Genomic DNA, 24,266 nt, shown 5'->3' on the forward strand with positions numbered 1-24,266 from the left:
AGCCCATTCTAGGTGGAGGAGCAGGTGTGAAGACCCAGCGTGGGAAGGAGCTGCCCAGAATGTTTGAGAAATTGAAATCAGACCTGTGGGGCTGGCTGGCAGCAAGTGAGGGGAGGGCGCCCAGTCTGAGGTTGGAGAGAAGTAGGAAGGGATGAAGGTGGACGGGACCTCATAGGCTGTGGCATGGCCTATGGTTTTTATCTGAGATGCCGTGAGATTGGATAAGACTGAAGGTTTTTTTAAAAATTTATGTTTTGGCCACGCTGCGTGGTGTGTGGGATCTTAGTTCCCCGACCAGGGATCAAATCTGCACCCCCTGTATTGGAAGCACGGAATCTCAACCACTGGACCGCCAGGGAAGTCCAAGACTGAAGGGTTTTAATAGGCCTGCCACACGGCCCTTCCTAATTTTTAAGAAGACTTCTCTGGTGCTCTGTGGAGAATGGATGGAAGAGGACGAGCCCTGAGCAAGAAGAAGTGACGGGGTTCCTGGGTTCCAGTTCAAAGAGGATGCTGGCTGAGCCTAAGGTTGCAGAGGGGAGGGAGTGAAGTGGGCAGATTCCACAGATGGTTTGGAGAACTTTCAGAGGGATTGGATATGGGGTAAGGATAAGGGAGAGGGAGGAAATAAAGAGGACCCGTTTGGTTTGGGGGTTAAGCAAATAGTAGGTGTAGGGAAGCCTGCAGGAGGAGCAGGTTAGGTGTGGAGTGGGTGAGTCAAGGGCAAGTAACTGCATCATGTTAAGCCAGAGGTGGTGAGTGGAGCTGGGCAGAGGGCAGTGGATTGTATGCAGCTTGGGCTCAGCGGAGGTCAGACTGGAGGTAGATTGCGTGAGGTCACGATGGATCGGGAGGGTGGGCAGAGGGGGAGAGGGCTCAGGAACACCCACTGTCGAGGGGCCGGTAGAAGAGGAGGAGCCAGCAAGGAAGACAGAGGAGGAGCCCCCGGGGAGGGAGGAGGAACTGGGGCCGTGTCTCCAGGAGGAGGGCTTGGGCGTCAGTGTCAAGCGCTGCTGAGAAGTGGCCTGGGACTGGGTAGCATGGTGGCCGCTGGTGGCCCTGACCTCAGCCCAGTCAGTGACGAGGTGGGGCCGGACACCAGGTGGGCTGGAAGTTGAATGGGAGGCTGGAACAGGGGTTGCGTGGGGGATGCGTGGACCACTTTTTCAAGAAGTTGACTGTTTAGGGAGCAGAGGAATAAGACAACATGAGAGGCTGTGGGTAAAGGGAGAAGGTATTTAAGATAGGAGAACTCCAGCATGCGTGATGATGGCAGGAATGCTGCCCAAGAGAAGCGGGGTGACAGAGCAGCCCAGGCCTTGAGAAGATGACAGGCATGGGGTTCAGGGCATCAGGGGAAGAATTGTCCCTTGGAGCGGGGAGAGGGAGGCACCCTCTCCTGGAAAGGAGGGAAGGAGGCCACAGTGGGAGCAGATAGAGGCAGGTCTGGGTGGGGTGGAAGACGCATGAGTTCCAGTCCAAGCCTCCTGTTTTCTCCATGATGTTTGAGACAGGGTCATCAGCTCACAGCAAGGGGGAGGGGCTTCCCTGCTGGTGCAGTGGTTAAGAATCCACCTGCCAATGCAGGGGATGCGGGTTCAAGCCCTGGTCTGGGAAGATCCCACCTGCCGCGGAGCAACTAAGCCCGTGCGCCACAACTACTGAGCCTGCGCTCTAGAGCCCGCGAGCCACAACTGAAGCCTGTGCGCCTAGAGCCTGTGCTCTGCAACAAGAGAAGCCACTGCAATGAGTAGCCCCTGCTCGCCGCAACTAGAGAAAGCCCGCGCGCAGCAACGAAGACCCAACGCAGCCAAAAATAAATAAATAAATTTATTTAAAAAAAAAAAAAGGGTGGAGGACTGGGTGTGGGAAGTTTGAGAAGAAGAAAAAGGTGTGAAATTGGGAGCAGGTGGTAAGCCTCCCAGAGTAACCCAGGCTTTGTGGGCCATTGCAGAGCGACAGTTTGAGGTCCGAGAACATGCCTTTAAAGTGAAACATGTCCACCCAATTTTGTGATGTTGCCCAGTTGCTTGGGTGTGGGCATGGGAGGCGGATGGCAGGACGCATCAGGCTGAGAGGCAGGGTATTCCCACGGGGTTGGGAACAGTGATAGCCCGTGGGAAGGGTATGGGCCATTCAGGGAAGGAAGGGAAGTCACTGAAGGGCATGGGGAAGAAGGCATTGGACTGGCGGAGGTCAAGGGGCTGAGTCCAGGGTGCTGGGGGCTATCCGTGTGGATGGTGGTGGTGACAGGAGGTGGCTGGAAGAAGCAGCTGGGCTCGGAGCTGAAGCCCCCGATCAATCACCGGAAACACCTGCAGGCTGGTGAGGGTGGGGAGGGGAGGCAAGTGTCTGGAATGGCCTCGCCTTCAGGGGCTCAGAGAGAGCCACGTGCTCGGGGGGCCACAAGGACACCAATTGCCCGTCTCCCCTTGTGTTCTGCTTTTGTGGGAGGCGAGAGGAACAGACAGGCTGTGCGTGGTGTGGGGAGTGCTATCCTCAGGGACCAGCCTAGTGTCCGTTAAGGCATGAAGGTGAAGGGAATATTCTGGCTGGACAGCTGGCGCCCGCTGATTTCAAGGACCTCAGTGAGGCCACAGAGGATTTGAGAATGTAGGGAGGAGCGAAGGACTGGCTCTGATTTGGGGATGAACAGAGCAGGGAGGACCGGGAGGCTGGATGATGCTGGGTGACTCAGAGGGTGTGGCCTCCTGGCTCTCCCCGAGGTAAAGGGGTGGGAAGTGGGGCAGATCTTCCCGAGCATGTGAAAGACTTGGGGATTTTGAGTTGATGGTGAGTTCCATGTGAGTCCGCCCAGGTTGTGTGGTTGTCTAGAAGGCTGGCTAAAACTTTGAAGACCTCAGTCGAAGTATGAAAATAGCTATAATAGAGGTGATGGGTCTGCTTCACTCTGCATCTAGAATGTTGTATTTGGTTCTGGGTGTCAGAGTTCATCCAATTTAGGAGGGAGAGCAGAGCAGGAGGAGTCTGGCCACATGTTTCCTTAGGATGATTTGAAGGAAGTTTTCTTAAAATGAAGTCCCTATATGCAGTTCAGGGGTCTGTGAACACCCCCCCCCCAACAAACTGTACGGAGCGTTGTATATGTGCATGTGCTTTTCTAGGGAGGATGGCCATAGTTTTTTGTGTTTTTCTGCCATAGTTTTTTATCAGATTTTCAAAGGGGTCCTTGACTCAAAAAGAGATTAGAACCACTTGTTTAAAGGGTTTGGGCATGTTCAGCTTAGAGAGGGGAGAACATGGGCCAAGAGGTAGGGGGAGGAGAGAGCTGTTTCCATGTAGGTGAGCACTGCCATTTGGAGGAGGGGGATTTGCTCTTGTGGACAAGTCTGGGGGAACTCCGACCAGTGGGAGGGAGGCACAGGCAGCCGGGTGGGTGTCTGAGGGAGCCTGAGGGCACCTGTTACATGTTGGGTATATACACAGGGCAGGGACAGAAGGAGGTGGCCTGTGACGGCTGCAAAAGCTTTGTCCAAACCTTCTTGTTCTGAGGAGCACACAACTTTGGGCATTGCCAGGTTTTCCTCATGCTCAGGAAGACCATGTTGTGGGCTGAGCTTTGCTGGGAGAGATGAACCCCCTGCAGGTGCTCAGGTATGCGGCTCTGGGGTGCAGAGGCCCCCTGGAAACCTGCCTGCCTTTTTGGAGACAGTGCATTAACTGTCCTTTTAGGGAGTGGGCCCTCCACCCGTCCTGGGGCCTCAGGTGACCCATCTGTGGTGTGGGGACGTGTTCCTTGGGCATTGCCTTGGGGTGTGCCTAGCCCCTCCCCATGTCTCATCCGGGGCTGTGAGCCCACCTCTGTGGGCCCTCAGGTGCCCACCTCGATGGCCTGTGGCATCTCTTCCAGGATGTGGAGTTGGGTGAGACGAGCACTGAATTGGACCTGGGGTTGAGCAGAGCTTGCTGTCTTAGGGGGGCCCCGTACCTCCCTGCAACCAGCGTGTTCCCAAGCAATAGCTGGGCTCCTACCTGACTTTGGCACCAACAGAATCTGATCCGCTAAATTTGAAAGTGACTCCCATGGGACAAAACTGATGATTAATCGAGCTTGGCCTTTGTCAGGGCTTCCTCCCTTTTTTTTCTTCTCTGTTTTTTTTTGTTTGTTCTTTTTTTAAAGCAGGCATGTTTCACCAAGGATGGAATATTCTGGAAAATTGGAATTGGACTCCCACAACCCGATTGAAAGCCATATCCCTTACTTCAAAGGAGGGAGCTAAAAAAAAGCCACTCCTTGTCTTCTCCCGTGAATTTTAAATATTCTGAAAGCTTTGCCCACAAAGGAAACAATGCCTTATTCCCTAAATAATTAAGTAGAGTACACCGAGCATGGCAGTGTGGCCCAGGCCTGGTCATACTGTACCTCTGGGAGCCTCTCAGGGGGAGAGCTTGGCTGGGTGCCCGAGGAGGTTCTCCTCTTAGAGAAAGGGATGCAGCTTCAAACAGCTGCCTTGCAAGCAGCCGGCAAAATTGGCACAGCCCTGGAAATGTCACGAAAGCGGCTGAAGGTGTCATGTGATATAATGCAAGTTTTCCCCTGAGAGGCTGCATCCATCAGCTGTTTGTATCAGCCCAGTGAATTCTTAGTTGGTCTTATTTGTCCCTTCACTGCCACGTGACTGCACACGCGAGACAACCATGGCCTCAGGCCACATCTGCATCCTCCCAACCACTGTAGTATTGGCACTGGTTTCTATATGTACTTGGTGGAGATTTCTGGAGACTCTGCAGGGAAGAGGAGGCTACTTTGTCTTCTGGCAGATGACCCTCCCCTCAGGAGCCATGGTGGCATCTCAGAACTGGCTGATTATTTCCCAGCTATCTTCCTGTTCTGTACTTACACAGGTTCTTTATCTGTGAGGCCACAGAATGGTGTGCTGGACAGACATAGGTCATGCCAGACGGTCATTGTGGTGTCTTACTTGGATTCTGTAGAAGATTGAGTTCTGCCAGGAGGAAGGGAAGTAATATTTGTTGATTATCTATAGGCATTATTTCATTTAAGCTTCATGTTTTATGGATAAGGAAATGAGTTCAGAGAGGTTAAGTTACTTGTTTAACGTCACACAGCCAGGACTCTGAGTGGGCTGGTGGTTATATACGTTGTATGACTCTGAGACTTTTACAGTTCCATGACAAAAACAATCTTTGTTTCAAAAGTACTTGAGGTTTAAAAGAAAAGAGGTGTGTTTAAGGAAGCTCTGTTAGCACACCTTCCAAAGGGCAGGGGTTATAAGCAGGTATTTAGTCTGATGTGAACCCATGGCTGTTCATGCAGCTGAGTTTTCTTTTTCTTTCCTTTTTTTTTTTTTTAAATCCAAAATGTGTTTATTGGGATGGTTTCCCATTCATCTTGATTCAGGGTGCTTTTAGTGCTGCCTCTGTCTGAAGGAGCATCCTCCAGTAAGCCTTACTTTTCCTCCTGTAGGCTGGCAGAGGACAGTAGAGCAGCCAACGCACAAAACTGTTTGTGCATGGCTAAAGATGGTGGTGATTTTATAGCATTCTGGGCATTTCACATCCATGAAATAGGAATTGGGGCTCTGCACCAGGCGCTTCTTCTTGTGTTTCCTCTTCTCCTCCTCTGGAGAGGGATGAAGGAGATCCTTTGCAAGAGGTGCATTCTCGTGGGGAAGTCATCACCACTGGAACGCAGCTGAGTTTTCTACACATTTTGCCCTGAATCTCCCGAACCCAGTCCTTGGTCTTCCTTTTCTCATCCTTCTCTCTTCCAGTTTCTTTCTTCTCAGATTTCAGTAGAGTTTCTCAGAATGACTTAATTCTTAAGTCTTCTTGAGTTGTATGTTGCAATCACATCTATTAAGACAATGTTCAGATCACGTAGTAGGCATCTGAGTCCCCAATAAGTAAACCTGTTAGTCTGGGTCTATGTCGGATGAGTTATATCGATATTAATCTTGACACAGAGCAGGGTGGTAAGCTCACCAAAGCCCACATTGCTCTCACCTGCTTTTTGGCTGTGAATCAGGATCTTGCCCACACTTGCCAGGGGTTCAAGCTTTAGCTGATTGCCTGCATTGTTTGTCTGAAAGATGCACGAGAACATTTTTCCCCCAAATGTCCTGGCAGCTTTGCTGTAGCTGGGCCTCTCCTGGCTGTAATAGAAGGAGCTGCCTGTCAGGAACCAGAGCTGGAAGGTGCTTGAGTGATGTGATTTTCAGGACTGGTTTCCCTGTCAGCACTTTATCTCCACAAAAGGGGGTGGTTTTCAAGCCCCTCCATCCTAGGTGAGAGGTCAGACTAAGTCTGAAGTAGTGAAATTTGGTTCTGTTTGTGCATCTTACAAAAATTGTTTGGTTTATTTATATGTTTTTTTCCTAGAGCAAATCTCTTACCCACGAATGGCTAAACTAACCTAGTGAGTCATGAGTGCAGCTTGAAGAGGAAGTCACAGACTGAAATTATGATCTGAAACCTAGATAGGATCTCGTTAAGTGTCTTTTGCTGGGAGGAAGTTCATGGTTGAGGGTCTTCTAGGTAATCTGTTTTTAGAATGCACTTTTTCAGGTAGCCTCTGAAACTATTCTTGGTAACAGGTAAAATGAATTTCCCCCACATCCATGGGATCAAATATTTGCATGGCAGCAGCAGAAAGCACTGTTTATGCTCAGATCTCCGTGTCTATGGGCTTCTGATGCTTCATGCTTGGGTTTTTCAGAATCAACAGCTTTATTTAGGTCACCTGTATTCAGGTGGCAGCCCGAGGGAAGAGAGGTGCATCCAAGCAGGCTGGGTGGAAGCCTGCAAGCAGCAGGTTAGCCCAGCAATGCAGTTCTTCAATATGAGCTTTGCTCCTCCATTCCCTCAGTTAAGTAATATTTACTGAGTACTTCCAGGGGTGACTAAGATGGATTTGGCCTCTGTCCTTGTAGAGCTTACAGTATAGCAGGGGAGATGGATATTGAATAATTACAAAAGTAAAATTCATTCATTCAACAAGTGTTTGTTGAGTATCTGGTATACCAGGTGCTGCACGTGGTGAACCAGACAAGAATCCCTGCCTTTGTGACACTTACATTCGAACGAGTCACACGATAAATCACACTATAACAAATAAGTAAATTTTATGGCATATTAGAGGTGATAAATGCCATGAGCAATAGAGCAGGTAAAGGTGATTGGGAGTAGGAACTGGGCGGGGTGGGTGAGTGGGTGCCAGTTGCAGAGAGTGGGATGCATGGGATGAAGATGATAGATGGGTTTGGAGTTATTGATAAATGACAGGTTTTGACAGGGAGTTGGAGAGGCTGAGGGAGGTTCAGGCAGTTAGGAGGCCAGTTGGAAGGATCATGTATGTGTGGGTCGAAATGACTGAGAATCAGGACAGGAGTCGTGTAGGAGAGAGGGCCTGTGATCCTGAAATCATCAAGAAACGAGGGGGAGTGACACGGGGCTGGTGGTTGACAGCAGCAGTGAGGGGTAGAGGATGACAGAGTCTGATGACAAGAGATTGAAGACCGGGGACTTTGAGGGGGGAGGGAAGTGCTGGTGAGGAGCCTGGTCATCCAGCTGTGCTCTGCAGGAGAGGTACAGGGTGTCGCGAGGGCAGATGGTAGGGGTGTCTGGCCTGGAAGGGAGAGGCTGGGGAAGGCTTCTGTGATAATTTATAATAAATATATATTTGGTCTTCGTCTTGTTCCTGGCACAGAGCTCCTCAAACCCTTGGAATTTCCTGTGAAGAGAGCCTTAAAGGCGTCTTGTTATGTTAATGAGGTGACTTGGAAAGCACCTGAGGATGGTGTGGGGGATCCAACCACATGATTGGAGGGTTGGAACTTTCAGCCACCCTCCCCCACCTCTGGGGAGGGGAGAGGGACTGGAGGTTGAATCAGTCGCCAATGATGTCATCAATCATGCCTCTGTAACGAAACCTCCATAAAAACCCAAAAGGGCAGGGTTCAGAGAGCTTCCAGGTTGGTGAACACGAGGGCATTTGGGGCGTGTGGCGCTCAGAGGGAGCAGGGACATTCTGAGTCCTTTTTCTATACCTTGCTCTATGTGTCTCTTCCATCTGGCTGTTCCTGAGTTATATCCTTTCATAATAAACCAGTGATCTAGTGAGTAAAATGTTTCTCTGAATTCTGTGAACTGCTCTAGCAAATGAATCAAACTGTTGAGACCTTGAATCTGTCGCCAGCTGGTGAGAAGCACAGGTGGTAACTGGACTTGTGATTGACATATGAAGTGGGGGCGGGAGGGGGTCTTGTGGGACTGAACCTGTGACGTGTGGGATCTGACCCTCTCTTCAGGTGGATGGTGTCAGAATTGAGTTGGATTGTAAGACACCCAGCTTGGTGTCTCAGAGAGTTGCTTGGGGAAAACCCACACATTGGAATTGGGTGGAGGGACTTCCCTGGCGGTCCACTGGTTAAGACTTCACCTTCCAGTGCGAGAGTGCGGGTTCCATCCTCGGTTGGGGAGCTAAGATCCCACATGCTGCGTGGCCAAAAAACCAAAACATAAAAAAAAAAGAAGCAATATTGTAACAAATTCAATAAAGACTTTAAAAATGGTCCACATAAAAAAAAATTTTTTTTAAATTAAAAAAAAGAAATTGGATGCAGAATCTTAGCTTCCCAGAGGAAGTGCTGTTTGAGAGGGTGGTGGGTGGGTAGATGTGGTCCAGAAAAGGTCAATAGAGAGCACGAACTCTGTAATGGTCAGGAGGAGGCCTGCCTCACAAACCAGGGGTGAGTGTGGACAAGGAGCTGGAGAGAAAAGGGGGTTTCCTGAGTTAGTTGTTTAGTGCTGCAGTAGGAGGAGACCTGTTTGGGTGACTGGTGGCTGCATAGAGACCCAGGTGGGCCAGATGGAGATTCTCTGTGGTCACCCAGGAGGCCAGCTGTTGAAGCACCAGGTGGGCCAGCTGCTGCCTGCTGCCTCATCTTACTGCCTGGTGGGTGGTTCATCAACATGGTCCAAATAGGCCCCAGGGGCACCTTTAGGAGTTGTGAGCCTTTGGGCAGGAACCTGAAGGTTTGGGGAACTCAGGAGGTATTTTCTGGGTTTTCTCCTGACTGTGGAGACTTTGGGAAGGACTGTGGGGTTGCTGCTGGTGAGCAGGATTTGGATTTCTGTATCATTCCTTAAGGCCTGGGATGACAGCCTTGGTGAGAGATGGATAAGGATGAACCTGTTTGCCCAGAGACCCGCTGAGGTCCTCAGGAGGGCTTCTGCCTGAACATGGTGGCAGGGGAGGCAGCCTGAGGAGGAGGGTCAGGGAACACAGGTATGGGGCCTCATGGAACAAGTGGGAAGGGAACCTGAGGGGTGTGTTGGGTTTAGGTGACCCAGGTGACTCCCGCCTGATAACTTTGTGTGCCCTTGGGTGCATTACTTAATCTTTTCCCCCTGTTTTCCTCTGTAAAATGAAGACACAGACACTGATTCTCAAGGTTGTTGGGAAAATGAGGTGAGCCATGTATGTCAGCGCCCAGCACGATGCCAGACACCGACAGATGATCAATACATGCCAGGACCTCTAGGAAATACCTTTTCCAAGGTACTGCCAAGATCTGGTGAGTGGATCTTAGCATTGCTGTAGGACATGGAAAGGCATTTCCTATTTAAAAACCAGATGCCTTAGGAGAGGCACATGAATTGCGCTGCAGATGTGAATGTGCATGGAAACTCGTGAATCTGAGGATGGAAGCTTGACGCAGAGCACTTGGAGGAGATGAAAAGAAAGTGGGGAGAAGTCTACACACAGGCCATCTGGGCCTTTGGAGGGGACGGGCAGTGTGTCCTTGGTATATGGGAAGGAGCACGGGCTGTTCTGGGCACACGTAGGCCCCAACTGTCTGGACACCTGCTAGCTGCCTGGGTCTGCTAAAAGTCGAGTGTCAGACCTTTTCCAAAAGGGAGAAGAACCTGTAGAAAATCCAGTATGATAAATAGCCCCCATCTGATTCATCATAACCAGAGCACAGTGTGATAGGAAAACATGTCATTCTTCTAATAGTCACTTATTTCTGTCTACTGAAGACTTACCAATGCTCTGTACATTTCCTTCCAAACCTAACGAAGTGTAAATGGAACTTGACTGACCGTTTGCTTGGACACTTTTGTTCTCTCTGTGCACCCTTCTCTCTCACCCCTTTGTTTTTTTTGTTTTGTTTTTTGGCTGCGCCATGCAGCTTGCAGGATCTTAGTTCCCCGACCAGGGATGGACCCTGGGCCACGGCAGTGAGAGTGCCGAATCTTAACCCCTGGACTGCCAGGGAATTCCCTCACCACTTTGTTAAGACATGTTTTCTGGGTGCCAGGCTCTGGCTGTGACATGGCACATAAAACGTAGTCCTGGCCCTTAAGCTCACCCCAGTAGAGCTGTGCTTTCAGGCCAGGCAGAGTGCATTGGGAAAGGTCATTTGTGCAGCACCTGGGGTAAAGGGAGGAGTTGCTGGTGGAAGCCATAAGCTGGACCTCCAGCTGTCCTGTTGCAGCCTGGAGCTGAGAGGGTCAATATATCTCTGCATGCCTCTGTGTGTGTATGTGTGCATACACGTGTGTATGTGTGCTTGTGTGTATGTGTGCCTGGAAGGAAAACATTACCTAGCAGTTCTGCTGTAGAGAGGGGTTCCCACTGCTGTCAAACAAAGGTCTGCTTGTTTGCCCTGTGGAATTTCACAGGGTCACACCAGCCAGGAGCTAGTCCCTCTGGGCCCTCTGTGACTTGGGTTCACTCAAAGCTCTGGCCACAACTTCAAGCACTTCCTCTATCAAGGTGCTGCAGGGGCTCTGGAAATGAAGACCTGATTCCTGCCCAAGGGGGCTTACAGTCCAATTTGGGGGGTACAGCACACCTATAGCTACCCAAAGACAAGGCAGAATAATATGAGGGCCACAGAGGAGACACAGAAAGCTAGGCTCCAGAGAGAGAATCCGGTCTGGTGGTGGACCCAGGTGCCTCTGGAAGAGGTGACCAAATTGCACTTTGTCTTGAAAGATGGTAGGATTCTGACCAGTGGGGGTGGGCTAAGTGGGGGGTGGCCGTGAACAAGGGGGCATTCCAGGGGGAAGGCACAGCTCCTCTGAAGGCACAGGTATGGATGAGCGGGAACTTCTGTTTTGTTAGTCCTGTACGTTGGTACAGGGATTGATAGGGAGGAGGAGACAAAGGCTGGGTGAGGTCTTGGATTTGGGCTCCGGGCCTGGGGATGGGGGCTGCCTTCACAGCCCTTGTATGAATAGCTAGACAGAGCAGACGCCCGTGGTTGGTCTGAATGGGGTGCAGTTGACGCTGTGTAGTACAAGGGAATCCAGCACAAAAAGGCTCCCTTTACTCGTGTATCGCTTGTTTGAGGTCCACAAGGGCTGACTTTCTATTGAACGTGGCCTGTCTCAGCTCCTGCGGGGTCAGCATACACCTGGTGCCATGGGGTTCTGTGGAGCCTCGGGCACAAATTATTTTTGTGCTCCTTCAAATGCCCGTGTTTATTTTTAAACTTGAGCCTTGGTAAGGCAGGGATGTGTCATGCAGGCTTCGCTTTTGAGTGAAAAGGTTCTCTTGGGCTGATGGAACCTGCAAAAGATGTTCCCCATTTAACATTGTCCTTTCTCTTCATTTCATGTCCCAGTGCCTGTATTCCGGCCTTATCGGGAAGGCCACAGAAGTAATTTGCTTTTAAAAAAAAATCCTGGAAAGAGGAAAGCCGCATGCAGTCTGCCAGTCCCATAACTCGCACTGGCAGATCTGTGTCAGGAGCAGCAGTACTCAGACAAGGAGGGTCTGTGTGTGTCGGAGGTGGGTGGGAGGTGACAAGCTGGGATGTGAACCCGAAACCTGCCGTCCCCACCCCCACTTCCCACCAATGGGAGCCCACGGACAAGGGGCTTAGAATAGAACGTCTGTTATCTTTGCGGCATATGCAAGTTATAACTGAAAAGTTAAGGAGATTAACGTAGAGTTCAAGATGAAGGATTCAGCGCATGTGCCTCTGTCTCCCCTTCCTCCCCAGAACCCATTAAAATGATAATAAAGAGATTATTAAAAGTATAATCCTATGACAGCAAAGTGAATGGGAGGGAATCAGCAGCAGCTGAGAGATTGCAACAAATTTCTGGACGATAGAAAGCAGGTGGAGGTATGGCCACATCAGAAATGTAGCAGAGGAGCCCAGAGCCCAGTGGGCCCGAGTGGAGCGGGCCAGTCTGCCCTGCAGAACCCCAGAGAGCCTCTCAACTAAGCCTGCAGGTCCATCCCAGGGCAGGAATGAGACGTGGTGCTGAAAGCTGGGACTTTAATGGAAGGTCTCAGGGGAAAATGAGGACAGGTGAACTTCGTTGGCAGAGGCAAGGCTGGGGGGCAAGAACAAAGCCTTCCTTCATCCGGCGTGGATCTGGGGTCAATGGATGGTGTTTGAAGCCATGGTACCTACTCAGATTAGCTAGGGAGGGAACGAGGAGTGCTGTCACGCTGAGGAATCAGGAAGAGGAAGAGCCAGCAAAATAAACGTCTAATCAGATAACATGGATGAAAGACAATCAATAGTAAAGCCAGGCCTTCAAGACACCGAGGGAAAATAACTTTTTAACCATTGGAAAAAATTTTTATATCCTGCAGAGTAGACTGAAAAATGTCCCCTATAAATATCAGGCCCTAATCTCTGGAACCTGTGTTACCTTATAAGGTAAAAAAAGGGTCTGTAGATGTGATTAAGGGGAGGATCTTGAGATGAGGAGATTATGGTGGATTATCCTGGTGGGCCCTGATGCAATCACACGTGTCCTTATGAGAGAGAGGCCTAAGGAGATTTTACTATACACAGATACAGAAGAGAGATGGGGACATGAAGACCTCAGCAGAGAGAGATTTGAAGATGGAGGGAGAGGTCAAGGAATGCAACCCTAGAAGCTAGAAAAGGCCAGGAGTCGGATTCTCCCCTCAAGACTTTGGAGGGAGCTTGGCCTTCCTGACACCTTGGTTTTAGCCCAGTGAAACTGATTTCGGACTTCTGGCCTCCACACCGTGAGAGAATAATCCTGTTGTTTTAAGCCACCCAGTTGGTGGTCATTTATAGCCCTAGGAAGCAAATACACCTAGCCAAATTCATCAAGTGTCAGGGGGGAGAGTAAAGGCAGTTACAGGTATGCAAGGACTTAAAAGTTTACTTCCCACTCATTCTGAGGGTCTACACCAGCCAAACAAGGGTGAAGCCTATGAAGGAGGCAGCTGGGGGCAGAAAGAGAATTGGTAGCTTCTGGGAGCCTAAAGAAAAGAACTTCCAGACAGACGGCTGTGAGTGGGCCTCAGAAGCACCCAGTCCAAATTAGAACTGGAAGTCGTCAGCTCCAAGAATAATATCTCCAGGACAGAGACTGGAATGGATTCCAGGAAATGTTCGGAATGAACAAGAAGCTGGAAGACCACAAGGGTTATAGGAAGATGGGCTGTGTTTCTTTTCTCAATAGGAAAAAGAAGGCAATAGATAAATGCCACAAAAAAGAAAAATGACCACAAGCATGTTGTGATCCAAATGTGAAACACACTAAGATACCACCTGCTTTGAACAGTGGGGAGAGTGCTGGAGAGGAGAAGCTTCTCTTTGACCTGGATGCTGGGAGCTTTTCCTTTGAGGAGCATTTGGCTCTTGACATTGGAACTGTACAGAAGGAAATAGAATTCCTGGCACATTTCTTGGCTCTGCAGGGAACAGTATTTATATAGTCATAATAATGTTCTCTTTTTAAATGGTGACATAGTGCTCTATTGTGGTAATGTATTAACTGAACTCTTCCTGGACATTCCATTTAATTCCTGGTTGACTCTTTGACTTTTTTTTTTTTTTTTTGTAACTAATGCTGGAGTCTGAGGTCAGTTTGACCCATGAAACCTCTTTGTGGGGAGAGTTGAAGAACTGAATTGTTAGACTAGTAATGTGTAATCATGCACCTGAGGCGCCCCAGGTGGAAGAGTGACGGCGGGATTCTGGACGGAGGTGGTTTCGTGGCCCACCTAGACTGTCCCCATTACTGGGCCTTGGTCCTCCTGGATCCTTCCCTGGTGAGCAGCCTGGTGCTGCTTCCCGGAGCAGTGGCCTGTGGGCAGAAGGGGATGTTGGGTGGGGCAGGCACGCGGCCTTACAGGTGGTGCACACGGGAGAAACCTGAGCTTGTTTAGATGCCAACAGAAAGGATCCAGAAACAGAGAGAGGCTGTGGTTGTAAGCGAGGCCAGAGTTGCCCAATCTTCTTAACGTCATGGACACACGGAAAATATTTGTACAGCTCATGGGTAAACGGACGAGACTGCTCATGGTCAGAAGTGACCAGCCCGGGCACTCCAGTCGTCCCCGGCTCTGCTGTGCACCCGAGGGTTGAGGAGATCCCCTTGTCAACAAGCTCCTTCCTCCCAACCCCGTGACATCTTTGTACAAATGAGAAAAAAGCCACTTCTTTCTCAAGACACCTTCCAGATGCCTGCTTTCTGCCAGGCAATTGACAGAGTCAGTGGGCAGAGCTTTGATGAGCCACACCGCGATGGATGGATGCCCTCCGAGTTCTGTGCCGTGCAGACTCATGGCTCAGCACACCTGTGGCCCATTGGAGGACGCTGCTAGGAAGAAGGTTAAGGGCCTGAGCTGCAGGGGAGCGGACAGAGGCCAGAGATGTTCCTGCTGTGTGCTGGCATGAGACTCCTCGGGGTTCTGCCGTGCCGACAGAGCCGAAGGTGGGAGCACCTGAAATAGGGCTGCAGGGAGGTGAGGTGTGGGCGCCACGTTCAGGAGAGACACCTGGGCTGTAGGCAGACGTCTCGGCCTCATCATGAGGAGATGGTTCTTGAAGCTGTGGAAGTGAGCGTATGGAAAAGCTCCATGGAGAAGAACTTGGGAACAAGCACGTAAGCCCCTGTGGATCACCCAGCACCCCTGCTAAGGTGGGGCCTGATATTCAAGTAGAACATGGAAATGAGCCCCCAGTGGGAGGGGAATCTGAGCACTGTGATGTCCTGTCCCATGGCTTTTGGGCACTGTCCCAACCAGATCGAGGATCCCTGGCAAAGACCTCTGACTGCCGTACCTGAGCCCTCAGGTCTGCACCCTTAGGTGCTGGCTTTCTACTCAGTCGGTGTCACTGCCAGTGTGTGCTGTCTGGGACAGCATCTCATTCATCTCTCTGTCCCTAGGGCCAAGTGTTAGATTTTTGAAGGGCTTTTAGGAGTGTAGATAGAGGTCTGGGCCTGGATGCTTGGAGGATGCAGGGTTCCAGCAGCCCTGCCTGTTCTTGGCCCCGGGTGTCCTTGGGAATCCACTGCCCCAGTGTTCTCCACGACTCTGACTCTGAGCTGCTCCATGGAGTGTAGGGTCCAGTCCTGTAGAGCTCCGGCCTCGCCAGCTGTCCCAGGGACGCTCTCCGGAACTGAAGGAGGCCTGCTTTGGGGCCCCCCACACCTGAGCTCTTGGACCAGATGAGCTGGTTACACATTTGCCCTTGACATTGTGGGTAATAATAGAAAGGAATTTTTGCTTTGTTGGGCACATCCGATATACTTTCCACATTACATCGAAGCCAAATCATTTAGTTCAGCAAATATTTTGGACCTACTGTGTGCGTGGGACTGCAGCAAATAAAAGGCTGGAGAGAGGTGCATTATTTCTGCATGTCAGAGTAAACTCACGGTGGCTCTAGAACAAGGGATTTATTTTTATTTACTAGGCTTCCTTCCCTTAAGACATACGGTGTTTCAGCCTCATAATGTTAACTGCTAAACATGTCACTTCTGCCTTACGTGGTGCTGGGACTTGTTGCTCTCCCCACGGGGGCAGGTCCTCTCTGCTTGTGCCTTCCCGTGTGTGTCTTTGGTGTCGTGTGCAATGCCCTTGGGTGCAAAGGAAATGGCTGTCCAGCAGTTCCCACCAAGGGGCCTGGGAGGGTAGGAACCGGTGTCCAAGCTATTTCAGTATTTCCCTAAGACAAAGGGCAGTTGTTCTGCTTTAGGCTGCTTGGGCAGGTAACTAATGTACCTTCCTTTTTGGCTGGAATCCTATCAATTCTTGAGGACACCTTGGTGAAATCCTGCTGATTAGAAGGCTGTTTGGAAGTTATACATGACTTCAGTCAATAAAGAAGTGAGAAAACAAATTATTCTTTCATAAATACTGCCTGGAAGTTCAAAATCTTTCAATAAGTGGGGTCCACAGGGAAGATATGAATAAATGGCCACTTCTTGGTCAGTAGGTTGGAAACCAGTGGATTAACTGTGAGTTAGAAACAAGCCCAAACAACCACTAAAAATGAGGGTTCTGGCTCTTTCCAGGGCAGTCCGTGGTTTGGAGATATCTAGCCAAGCTCCTGGGCACTCAGAGGGCACCTTGGGTCTCAGTTCTGTTGGTACCAAATCCCTATCCAGCTTCTGTCAATTCTGTTCCCTTGCTAGCTAAACTTTTTAAGAAAAACAGTTTATTGAGGTATAAATGACATACAAAAAGCTGTACATATTTGATGTACACAACGTAATGAGTTTGGAGATAAGAACACACCTGCAAAACTGTCACCACAATCTATGCCATAAACAAATCCATTCCCTCCAAAAGCTTCCTCCTGCCCTTCTTGCTTATTATTTGTGTGTGTGAGATAAGAACACTTAACAGAAGATCTTTGCAAAATGGTAAGTATACAATATAATGTTAACTCTCGGCACCATGCTGTATAAAGTTCCTTTTTTTTTTGGCTGCGCAGCATCGGAGATCTTAGTTCCCTGACCAGGGATTGAACCCGTAACCCCCGTGGTGGAAGCATGGAGTCTTAACCACTGGACTGCCAGGGAAGTCCCTGTATAAAGCTCTTGAGAGCACCTACCCCTCTCCCTCTGTCAACCGTGGTGTTTGGGGTCCTCTCACACCTGTCTTATTTGGTCCAGGTGGTTCTACACTTGACCTCTAGGTTGGGAAGCGAGCGACACTGGCCTCTCTCTTGCCCAGACACAATTTCAGGTTGTAGCAAGGCTCACTGTCTTCACCTCGCACGCATTCAATAACCCTCATTTCTCCCTTGCCAGAGAAAACCCCAGCTCTGTGGTCACCATTCCCCGGTCTTTCTCATGCACACACAGGTAGCTCCAGAGCTCCCTGGATTCTGAGGCAGAGGCCGTGGTGGTCTTGTTCTGGGGTATTCCCAATGGTCAGCATAGCTTTCCTATGGAGCTGCGGAGTAGATATTTGCTAAGTTAATATATATTTATATTAGTATGCATATTTATAAGAATGAGATCATAGTAGGATGCTTTTTTGTAACCTTCTCTTTTCATTTTAATGCTATATGTCCTTATTAACATCTATAGTCCTAGTGTTGGCAAGCTTTTGTTGGAACTCTGGAACCTATGAGTTCTTTTTTGTTTGTTTTGTTTTCTTTGAAGAAGAGATTTTGAGTGACACTGAAGCCCTTCAAGTCCTAGCTGGTTCTGTTCAGAAGGAAAGGGGACACAGACTGTACTCAGCAACACCTGTTGGCCTCCTTATTCAGTAACTTCTGGATGTAAATCATTGAATGATAATTTAACGAAGTAAAGAATAAATCATGATGGGTAAAGGAAAAAAGAACATCTTTCCATGTTAGTAAGTACTACAATTTTTAAAGGCTGAGTGGTATGTCTTGCATGGGTATTTTATGCTTGATTTAAACAATCCCTCACTTTGGAGCATTTAGGTTATTTACAAGGATTGCGTGTGTGTCGGGGGAGGTGTGTGTAATAAACAGCTCTTCAGTGACTGCCCTTTTGCCCTCATACCTTTGCACGTCCTCATTTATTGCCCTTGAATAGGTTCCTAGAAGTGGAGTTGTTTGAAATTGAGTTGTTTGTAGTGAGGTGGATGGACCTAGAGTCTGTCATACAGAGTGAAGTAAGTCAGAAAGAGAAGAACAAATACCGTATGCTAACACATATATATGGAATCTAAAAAAAATGGTTCTGAAGAACCTAGGGGCAGGACAGGAATAAAGACACAGACGTAGAGAATGGACTTGAGGACCCGGGGAGGGGGAGGGTAAGCTGGGACGAAGTGAGAGTGGCACGGACATATACACACTACCAAATGTAAAATAGATAGCTAGTGGGAAGCAGCCACATAGCACAGGGAGATCAGCTCGGTGCTTTGTGACCACCTAGAGGGGTGGGATAGGGAGAGTGGGAGGGAGACGCAAGAGGGAGGGGATATGGGGATGTATGTGTATGTATAGCTGATTCACTTTGTTATAAAGCAGAAACTAACACACCATTGTAAAGCAATTATATTCCAATAAAGAAGTTAAAAAAAAAAAGTGGAGTTGTTGGCTTCAGGAGAACGCAGTTTTTTTTGGCCACATGCAGCATGTGGGATCTTAGTTCTCCCGCCAGGGACTGAACCCATGCTGCCTGCAGTGGAAGCACGGAGTCTTAACCACTGGACCGCCAGGGAAGTCCCAGGAGAATGCAGTTTTTTTGTTTTTTTTTGTTTTTTTTTTTTTTTTTTATTTATTTATTTTTGGCTGTGTTGGGTCTTCAGTTCGTGCGAGGGCTTTCCCTAGTTGCGGCAAGCGGGGGCCACTCTTCATCGCGGTGCAGGGACCGCTCTTCATCGCGGTGCGCGGGCCTTTCACTATCGCGGCCCCTCCCGTTGCGGGGCACAGGCTCCAGATGCGCAGGCTCAGTAGTTGTGGCTCACGGGCCCAGCTGCTCCGTGGCATGTGGGATCTTCCCAGACCAGGGCTCGAACCCGTGTCCCCTGCATTAGCAGGCAGATTCTCAACCACTGCGCCACCAGGGAAGCCCGAGAATGCAGTTTTAATCAATTTATTATTGATTCAATAAATTGCCTCCCAGAGAGCTCTCCCGGTCGTACCCCATTAGTAGTGTAAAAGAGACAGATGCGTTCCACTCTAGCAGGCTGGATTTTTTTTTTTAATCTTTTTTTTTTTTTTTTATTGCGGTAAAATGTACACAACATATGATATACCATCTTTTTATTTTTTATGTTTTGGTTTTTTGGCCACAAGGCATGTGGGATCTTAGCTCCCCGACCAGGGATTGAACCTGCACCCCCCGCATTGGAAGGCGAAGTCTTAACCACTGGACCACCAGGGAAGTCCCTGATGTACCATCTTGACCATTTTTAAGCGTGAACTTCACTGGCACTAAGTGCTTTCACATTGTTATACAATCATCACTGCCATCCATCTCCAGAACTTTTTCAGCAGGCAAGTGGTTTTGTTTTTGTTTTTGTTTTTTTAGTCTTTGCAATTTGATGCTGAAAAACCTCTCACTGTTTTAGTTCACAGTTCTTTTTTACTGAGAAGGTGCAACTTGCTGTCAAGTGCTGTGGACACTTTTGTGTCTCTGTGCTCTCCGCAGTCTTCAGCATCCTTGGAGCCGCTAGAGGCTCTGGACAGCTCCCTCCTTGAAGCTTTGAGCTCCCGGGCTTGGTGTTGGCCATCTTCGCTGGCTTCCCTCCCGCTTGCCCAACTTGCCCACCTCTGCTCCACCTGCCCTTTCAATGTGCACTGTTTGCAGTTTTCCCTCTGCTGCCTTTGAGCTGTTCTTCAGGGTTGCTCTTCCCTGCCCCGTCCTCCTGAGGCCTGCTCCATCCCAGCACACTCTGCTGCTGTTGTTGGAAAATATACATAACGTAAAGTTTAGCATTTAAAAAAAAAATTATTATTGGCCGCGCCGTGCAGCTTGTGGGATCTTAGCTCCCCGACCCTCGCCCTCTGTAGTGGAAGCTCGGAGTCTTAACCACTGGACTACCAGGGAAATCCCAAAGTTTAGCATTTTAACCACTTCTAAGTGTGTTCGCAATTCAGCAGCACGTAGAACGTTCACAGTGTTGTACACCTGTTACTGCTGCCCCTCTGCAGACCTTCTTCATCGTCCCAAACAGAGGCTCTGTACTTGTTAAGCAGTAATGCCCCATTCTCTCCTGCCCCCAGCCCCTGGTAATCATCATTCTACTCTCGGTCACTACGCATTTGGCTGTTTGATTCATATAAGTGGGATCATATAGTATTTGTCCTTTTGTGGCTGGCTTATTTCATTTAGCAGCATGTTTTCAGGGTTCATCTGTGTTGTGGTATATGTCAAAATTTCATTCCTTTTTATGTCTGAATAGTATATTCCATTATATGTATTTAACCCATTCTGTTTATCCATTCATCTGTTGGTGGACATTTGGGTTGTTTCTAACTTTCGGCCATTGTGAATAACACAGCTGTGAAGAGTATTGTACAAGTATTTGTTTGAGCCCCGGATTTCAGTTCTTTTGGGGTATATACCTAGAAATGGAATAGCTGGATCATATGGTAATTCTGTGTTGAACTTTTTGAGGAACTGCCAAACTGTTTCCCACAGTCCCAGCACACTTTTTGAATAAATGACCAGAAGAGATGGCACCTGAGGCTCCCCAGGCCGAGGGACTCTGCCATGCAGGGAACCTGGACCTGGGAGTCCAGAGAAAAGGATTCAGGCAGGGGGACTGGGACACGAACCGTTCCCTAAGGCATGTAGAGCTTGACTGTGTAACCTACCGTCTGCCTGTCGTAGTTTACTCTTCTAAGCAGTGGCTTCTGTAGGTTTTTAAAGAAGGTAGCCTGAGAGAGAGCTGCTGTTGGGCACAGAAGCAAGGACAGTGGCCAAGACAAGGGGACAGGAAGGCGGGGTGCTCTGGGCTGTAGGTAGACTCTCAGTCAGACTCTCAGTCTCTACCAGCAGGCACCATTGGCTGGAAGCAGCCAAGGGGCTTCCAGCTGCACAAGAGAAGTTCTGGAAGGATCCAGAGCTCTCTTCATGTAGCTCAAGCCTCTGAGAGATGGTCAGAGTAGCTTGGAAGCAGAGCAAGAACAGTAGACATGCTCCTGAGGCACTGGGGACTTCCATAACCACCTCTCCCCAGCCCACAGGGATGCTGAGTTTCAACTCTGTCCAGGCCACTCCAGACAAGAGGAGAATGGCAGAGCCCAGGAGAACATCTTCCTAGTCTTTGAGATATGGCCTGCCCACAATCTACAGCTTTGCTTGTATCTCCCAAGGTTGCCTTACTTAAAAACCTTTTGCTTCGGTATTTACTGAACTCCTTCCTTGCCTCTCTCAAAGCCTCCGTTTTCTGTGTTTTCAATATTTCTAAAAGCACTAAAAAATTCTCCTGTTCATAAGAGACCCTGAAATAGGCAGCCTAGTGTGAGGTGGGTTCCTCCTTGGGACAGCAGCGACCCAAGTAAGACCGTGGAGGCCCAGAGTGGGCACACATTCTGTCTGTCTACCTAGGGTGCAGGTCACCTTCATCAGGTACACCATTGTCCCGCTAGAGATGTGTTAGGTATCTGTTAGCCTCTACTTCATGCCCACTGGGAGGGCTGTAATAAAAAAGACAGACAACAACAAGTTCTGGAAAGGATGCAGGCACTTTGGAATTCTCAGACAGTGCTGGTGGGTATGCAAAATGGTGCAGCCTCTTTGGAAATAAGCCTGGCAGTTCCTCAAAAAGTTAAACATAGAGTTACCATATGACTATTCCACTCCTAGGTATAAACCCAAGAGCCAAGAAAACACGTGGCCACATAAATCTAGTACACAGATATTCGTAGCAGCATTATTGATAATAGCCAAAAGGTGGAAACAGTACAAGTGTCCATCAACTAATGAATGGAGAGACAAAATGTAGTATATCCATACAATGGATTAATATTCAGCCATAAAAAGGAATGAAGTACTGATATATGCTACATGAGGGATAAACCTTGAAAACATTGTGCTCAGTGAAAAAAGCCAGACACAGAAAGCCACATACTGTGATTCCATGTATATGAAATGTCCAGAGCAGGCAAATCCATAGAGACAGAAAGTAGATGAGGGGTTGCCTGGGGCTGGAGGTAGGGAGAATGGGAGTGACTGCTAATGAGTATGAATGGGGTTTTGGGGGTGATGAAAATGCTCTGAAATTAAATAGTGGTGATGGCTGTACAATGCTGTAAGTAAACTGAAAACCACTGAACTGTACACTTTAAAAGGGTGAGTTTTATGATATCTGAATTATAGCGCAATGAAAATAATTTTAAAATTATCCATGAAATTTAAATTTCGCCAGTTCTGTATTTGTGTATATGTATGTGTGTGTCTGTGTGTGTGTGTGTGTGTGTGTGTGCGCGCGCACCAAATCTGGCGACTCTATACTTGCCACCTATTTTTGTAGAAAATTTTGTATTATAATACACACATAAAATATCTATTAGCCTGAGAGACCAACTGATAGATAGTGTAAATGAATACATCACAAATGCTCTTTTGAGGTATGTCTGCACCTTTGGTTTTGTATTTTACACCTTTTGCAATTGACCTGGCAAGTTACCAGCCTCTTCACACCATGCGATTCTAATTTTACACGAGTGGTTCCTAGGAAAACAAAAAGAGCTTTTTCCCCCTGAACCCAAATTCAGAGTGGTAAGCTATATACTTAACCACGGTTGGTTTCTAGAACTGGTACTAGGATCCCCCTTGCTGCTACCCAGGAACCCAAAAGACAAAAATGAAACACAAAACCAGTTTGCCATAGTTAGTACTAATTTGCCAGTAAAGGAAAAAATAAATCCCTGCTTCTAAATTTTTTAAGCTATGAAAAATTTTTTTAAATTGTGAAAGTACACAGTTATTCTTTTTGAAGATTCTCTTTTGTTTAATTTACTGATGATAACAGGGAGAGAGGGCTAGGTCTCTTTGGGCATGTTGAGCTGTCTAAGGTGGAAAAGGGGATTGTCTTCCCTGCAGTGATGTCTCACGCCTGTAATTAATATATTATCATAATATTCCTTTAACCGGCTGCTATTACTAACAAAAAAGCACTTTGCAGGACCTCCCTGGTGGTCCAGTGGTTAAGACTCGGCGCTTCTAATGGGGGGGGCGCGGGTTCAATCCCTGGTCAGGGAACTAAGATCCCACATGCTGTGCAGTGTGGCCAAAAAGTTAAAAAAAAAAAAAAAAAAAAAGGAAAGAAAGAAAGCACTTTGCATATATTATCACATTTAATCTAAACAGTCCCTTGAGGTGGTTCTGTCAATGTTGAGGGAAGTGACTTGGCCAAGGTCACACAGATGATCAGGTCCTCCTAGGGAGCATGTACTGTTCCACAGCCTGAACTAGTCTCCCCGTTACTCTTTTTTTTAAAAATAAATTTATTTATAAGTTTATTTATTATTTATTTTTTGGCTGTGTTGGGTCTTCGTTGCTGTGCATGAGCTTTCTCTAGTTGCGGCGAGCGGGGGCTACTCTTCGTTATGGTGCGCGGGCTTTTCATTGCGGTGGCTTCTCTTGTTGCGGAGCATGGGCTCTAGGTGTGTGGGCTTCATTAGTTGTGGTGCGCAGGCTCTAGAGCGCAGGCTCAGTAGTTGTGGCGCACGGGCTTAGTTGCTCTGTGGTGTGTGGGATCTTCCCGGATCAGGTCTCAAACCTGTGTCCCCCGCATTGGCAGGCGGATTCTTAACCACTGCGGCACCAGGGAAGTCCCCGCCCTCCCCCCCTCCCCCTCCCCCCAACCCCCCCCCCACCTCTTACTCTCAACAAAGAGAAGCATCATGATTTTGTGGAGCCGCCCTCCTCTTCAGCTTTGTCTCTGACAGGTAAAAAGAGCCAAGAAAGGAACTAGAATTAAAACCAAACACTGTTATGTTCCTGACGCGAAATAAGGACTGTTAAGTCGTTTTGGTATATATTTCATATGTCCATCACTTTGTTTTCCTTTCCCGATAAAGGTTGGGCTACATGGTGACTTCCAATATGATACGAAGCCAACTGGATTTTTGGAAAGCTCTGTCAGCCTGAATGACCCTGAGGACTCTTGAGCTCCACTACTCTTTCCTGGCTCCCCTGCTGCTTTCCTGACCCCTGTCCTTCATCTCTAAGGGTGGGTCCTCTTCCTGCCCCTGTCCTGGGTGCCCCCCAGCTGGATTGTCCCTCTCCTCCTCTCTCCCTGTGTACTCTCCCTGCGTGGTTTCATCCACCTGTGATTTCTGCTCAGCTGCTGCAGTGGGTTCCCCAGTCTAGTCTTCTAACCTTGAAGAGTCACCCTGAAAAGGGGTCCCATTTGCCTTCTGTTTTAAAAAAAATATTTATTTATTTATTTGGCTGCACCGGGTCTTAGTTGTGGCACTTGGGATCTTTAGTTGCGGCGTGCAGGATCTAGTTCCCTGACCAGGGATGGAACCCGGGCCCCCTGCATTGGGAGCGTGGAGTCTTAACCACTGGACCACCAGGGAAGTCCCCCATTTGCT

At 48.6% G+C, this 24,266-nt stretch overlaps 2 protein-coding genes and 1 long non-coding RNA gene across 8 annotated transcripts in view; 2 read left to right on the forward strand and 1 right to left on the reverse strand.

Annotated features, from left to right (window-relative positions):
* HOMER2 (homer scaffold protein 2) overlaps positions 1 to 24,266 on the forward strand; it is a 97,458-nt gene that overhangs the window by 14,251 nt on the left and 58,941 nt on the right. For 5 of the 6 annotated variants that reach the window (XM_059912368.1, XM_059912367.1, XM_059912365.1 and 2 more), the window contains exon 1: positions 14,298 to 14,709. The exons of the other annotated variant lie outside the window; for it this stretch is intronic. In XM_059912368.1, coding sequence (XP_059768351.1) covers positions 14,648 to 14,709 — 62 coding nt within the window. In that variant the 5' untranslated portion in view covers positions 14,298 to 14,647. Of the gene's footprint in view, positions 1 to 14,297; positions 14,710 to 24,266 lie in introns of those variants that run through there. 6 annotated transcript variants of the gene reach the window in all.
* Positions 5,391 to 5,633, reverse strand: LOC132360310 (small ribosomal subunit protein eS27-like). The gene has a single exon (XM_059915360.1). It carries the CDS (start codon positions 5,544 to 5,546, stop codon positions 5,391 to 5,393), a length of 156 nt encoding a protein of 51 aa, XP_059771343.1. The 5' UTR covers positions 5,547 to 5,633.
* Positions 14,716 to 19,206, forward strand: LOC132359090 (uncharacterized). Its single transcript, XR_009500726.1, has 3 exons — positions 14,716 to 14,916; positions 17,395 to 17,593; positions 19,011 to 19,206. It is a non-coding gene; the product is annotated as an uncharacterized LOC132359090 (long non-coding RNA).

The sequence above is a fragment of the Balaenoptera ricei genome, chromosome 2, assembly GCF_028023285.1.
Source record: "Balaenoptera ricei isolate mBalRic1 chromosome 2, mBalRic1.hap2, whole genome shotgun sequence".
NCBI classification, from domain to species: Eukaryota; Metazoa; Chordata; class Mammalia; order Artiodactyla; family Balaenopteridae; genus Balaenoptera; species Balaenoptera ricei.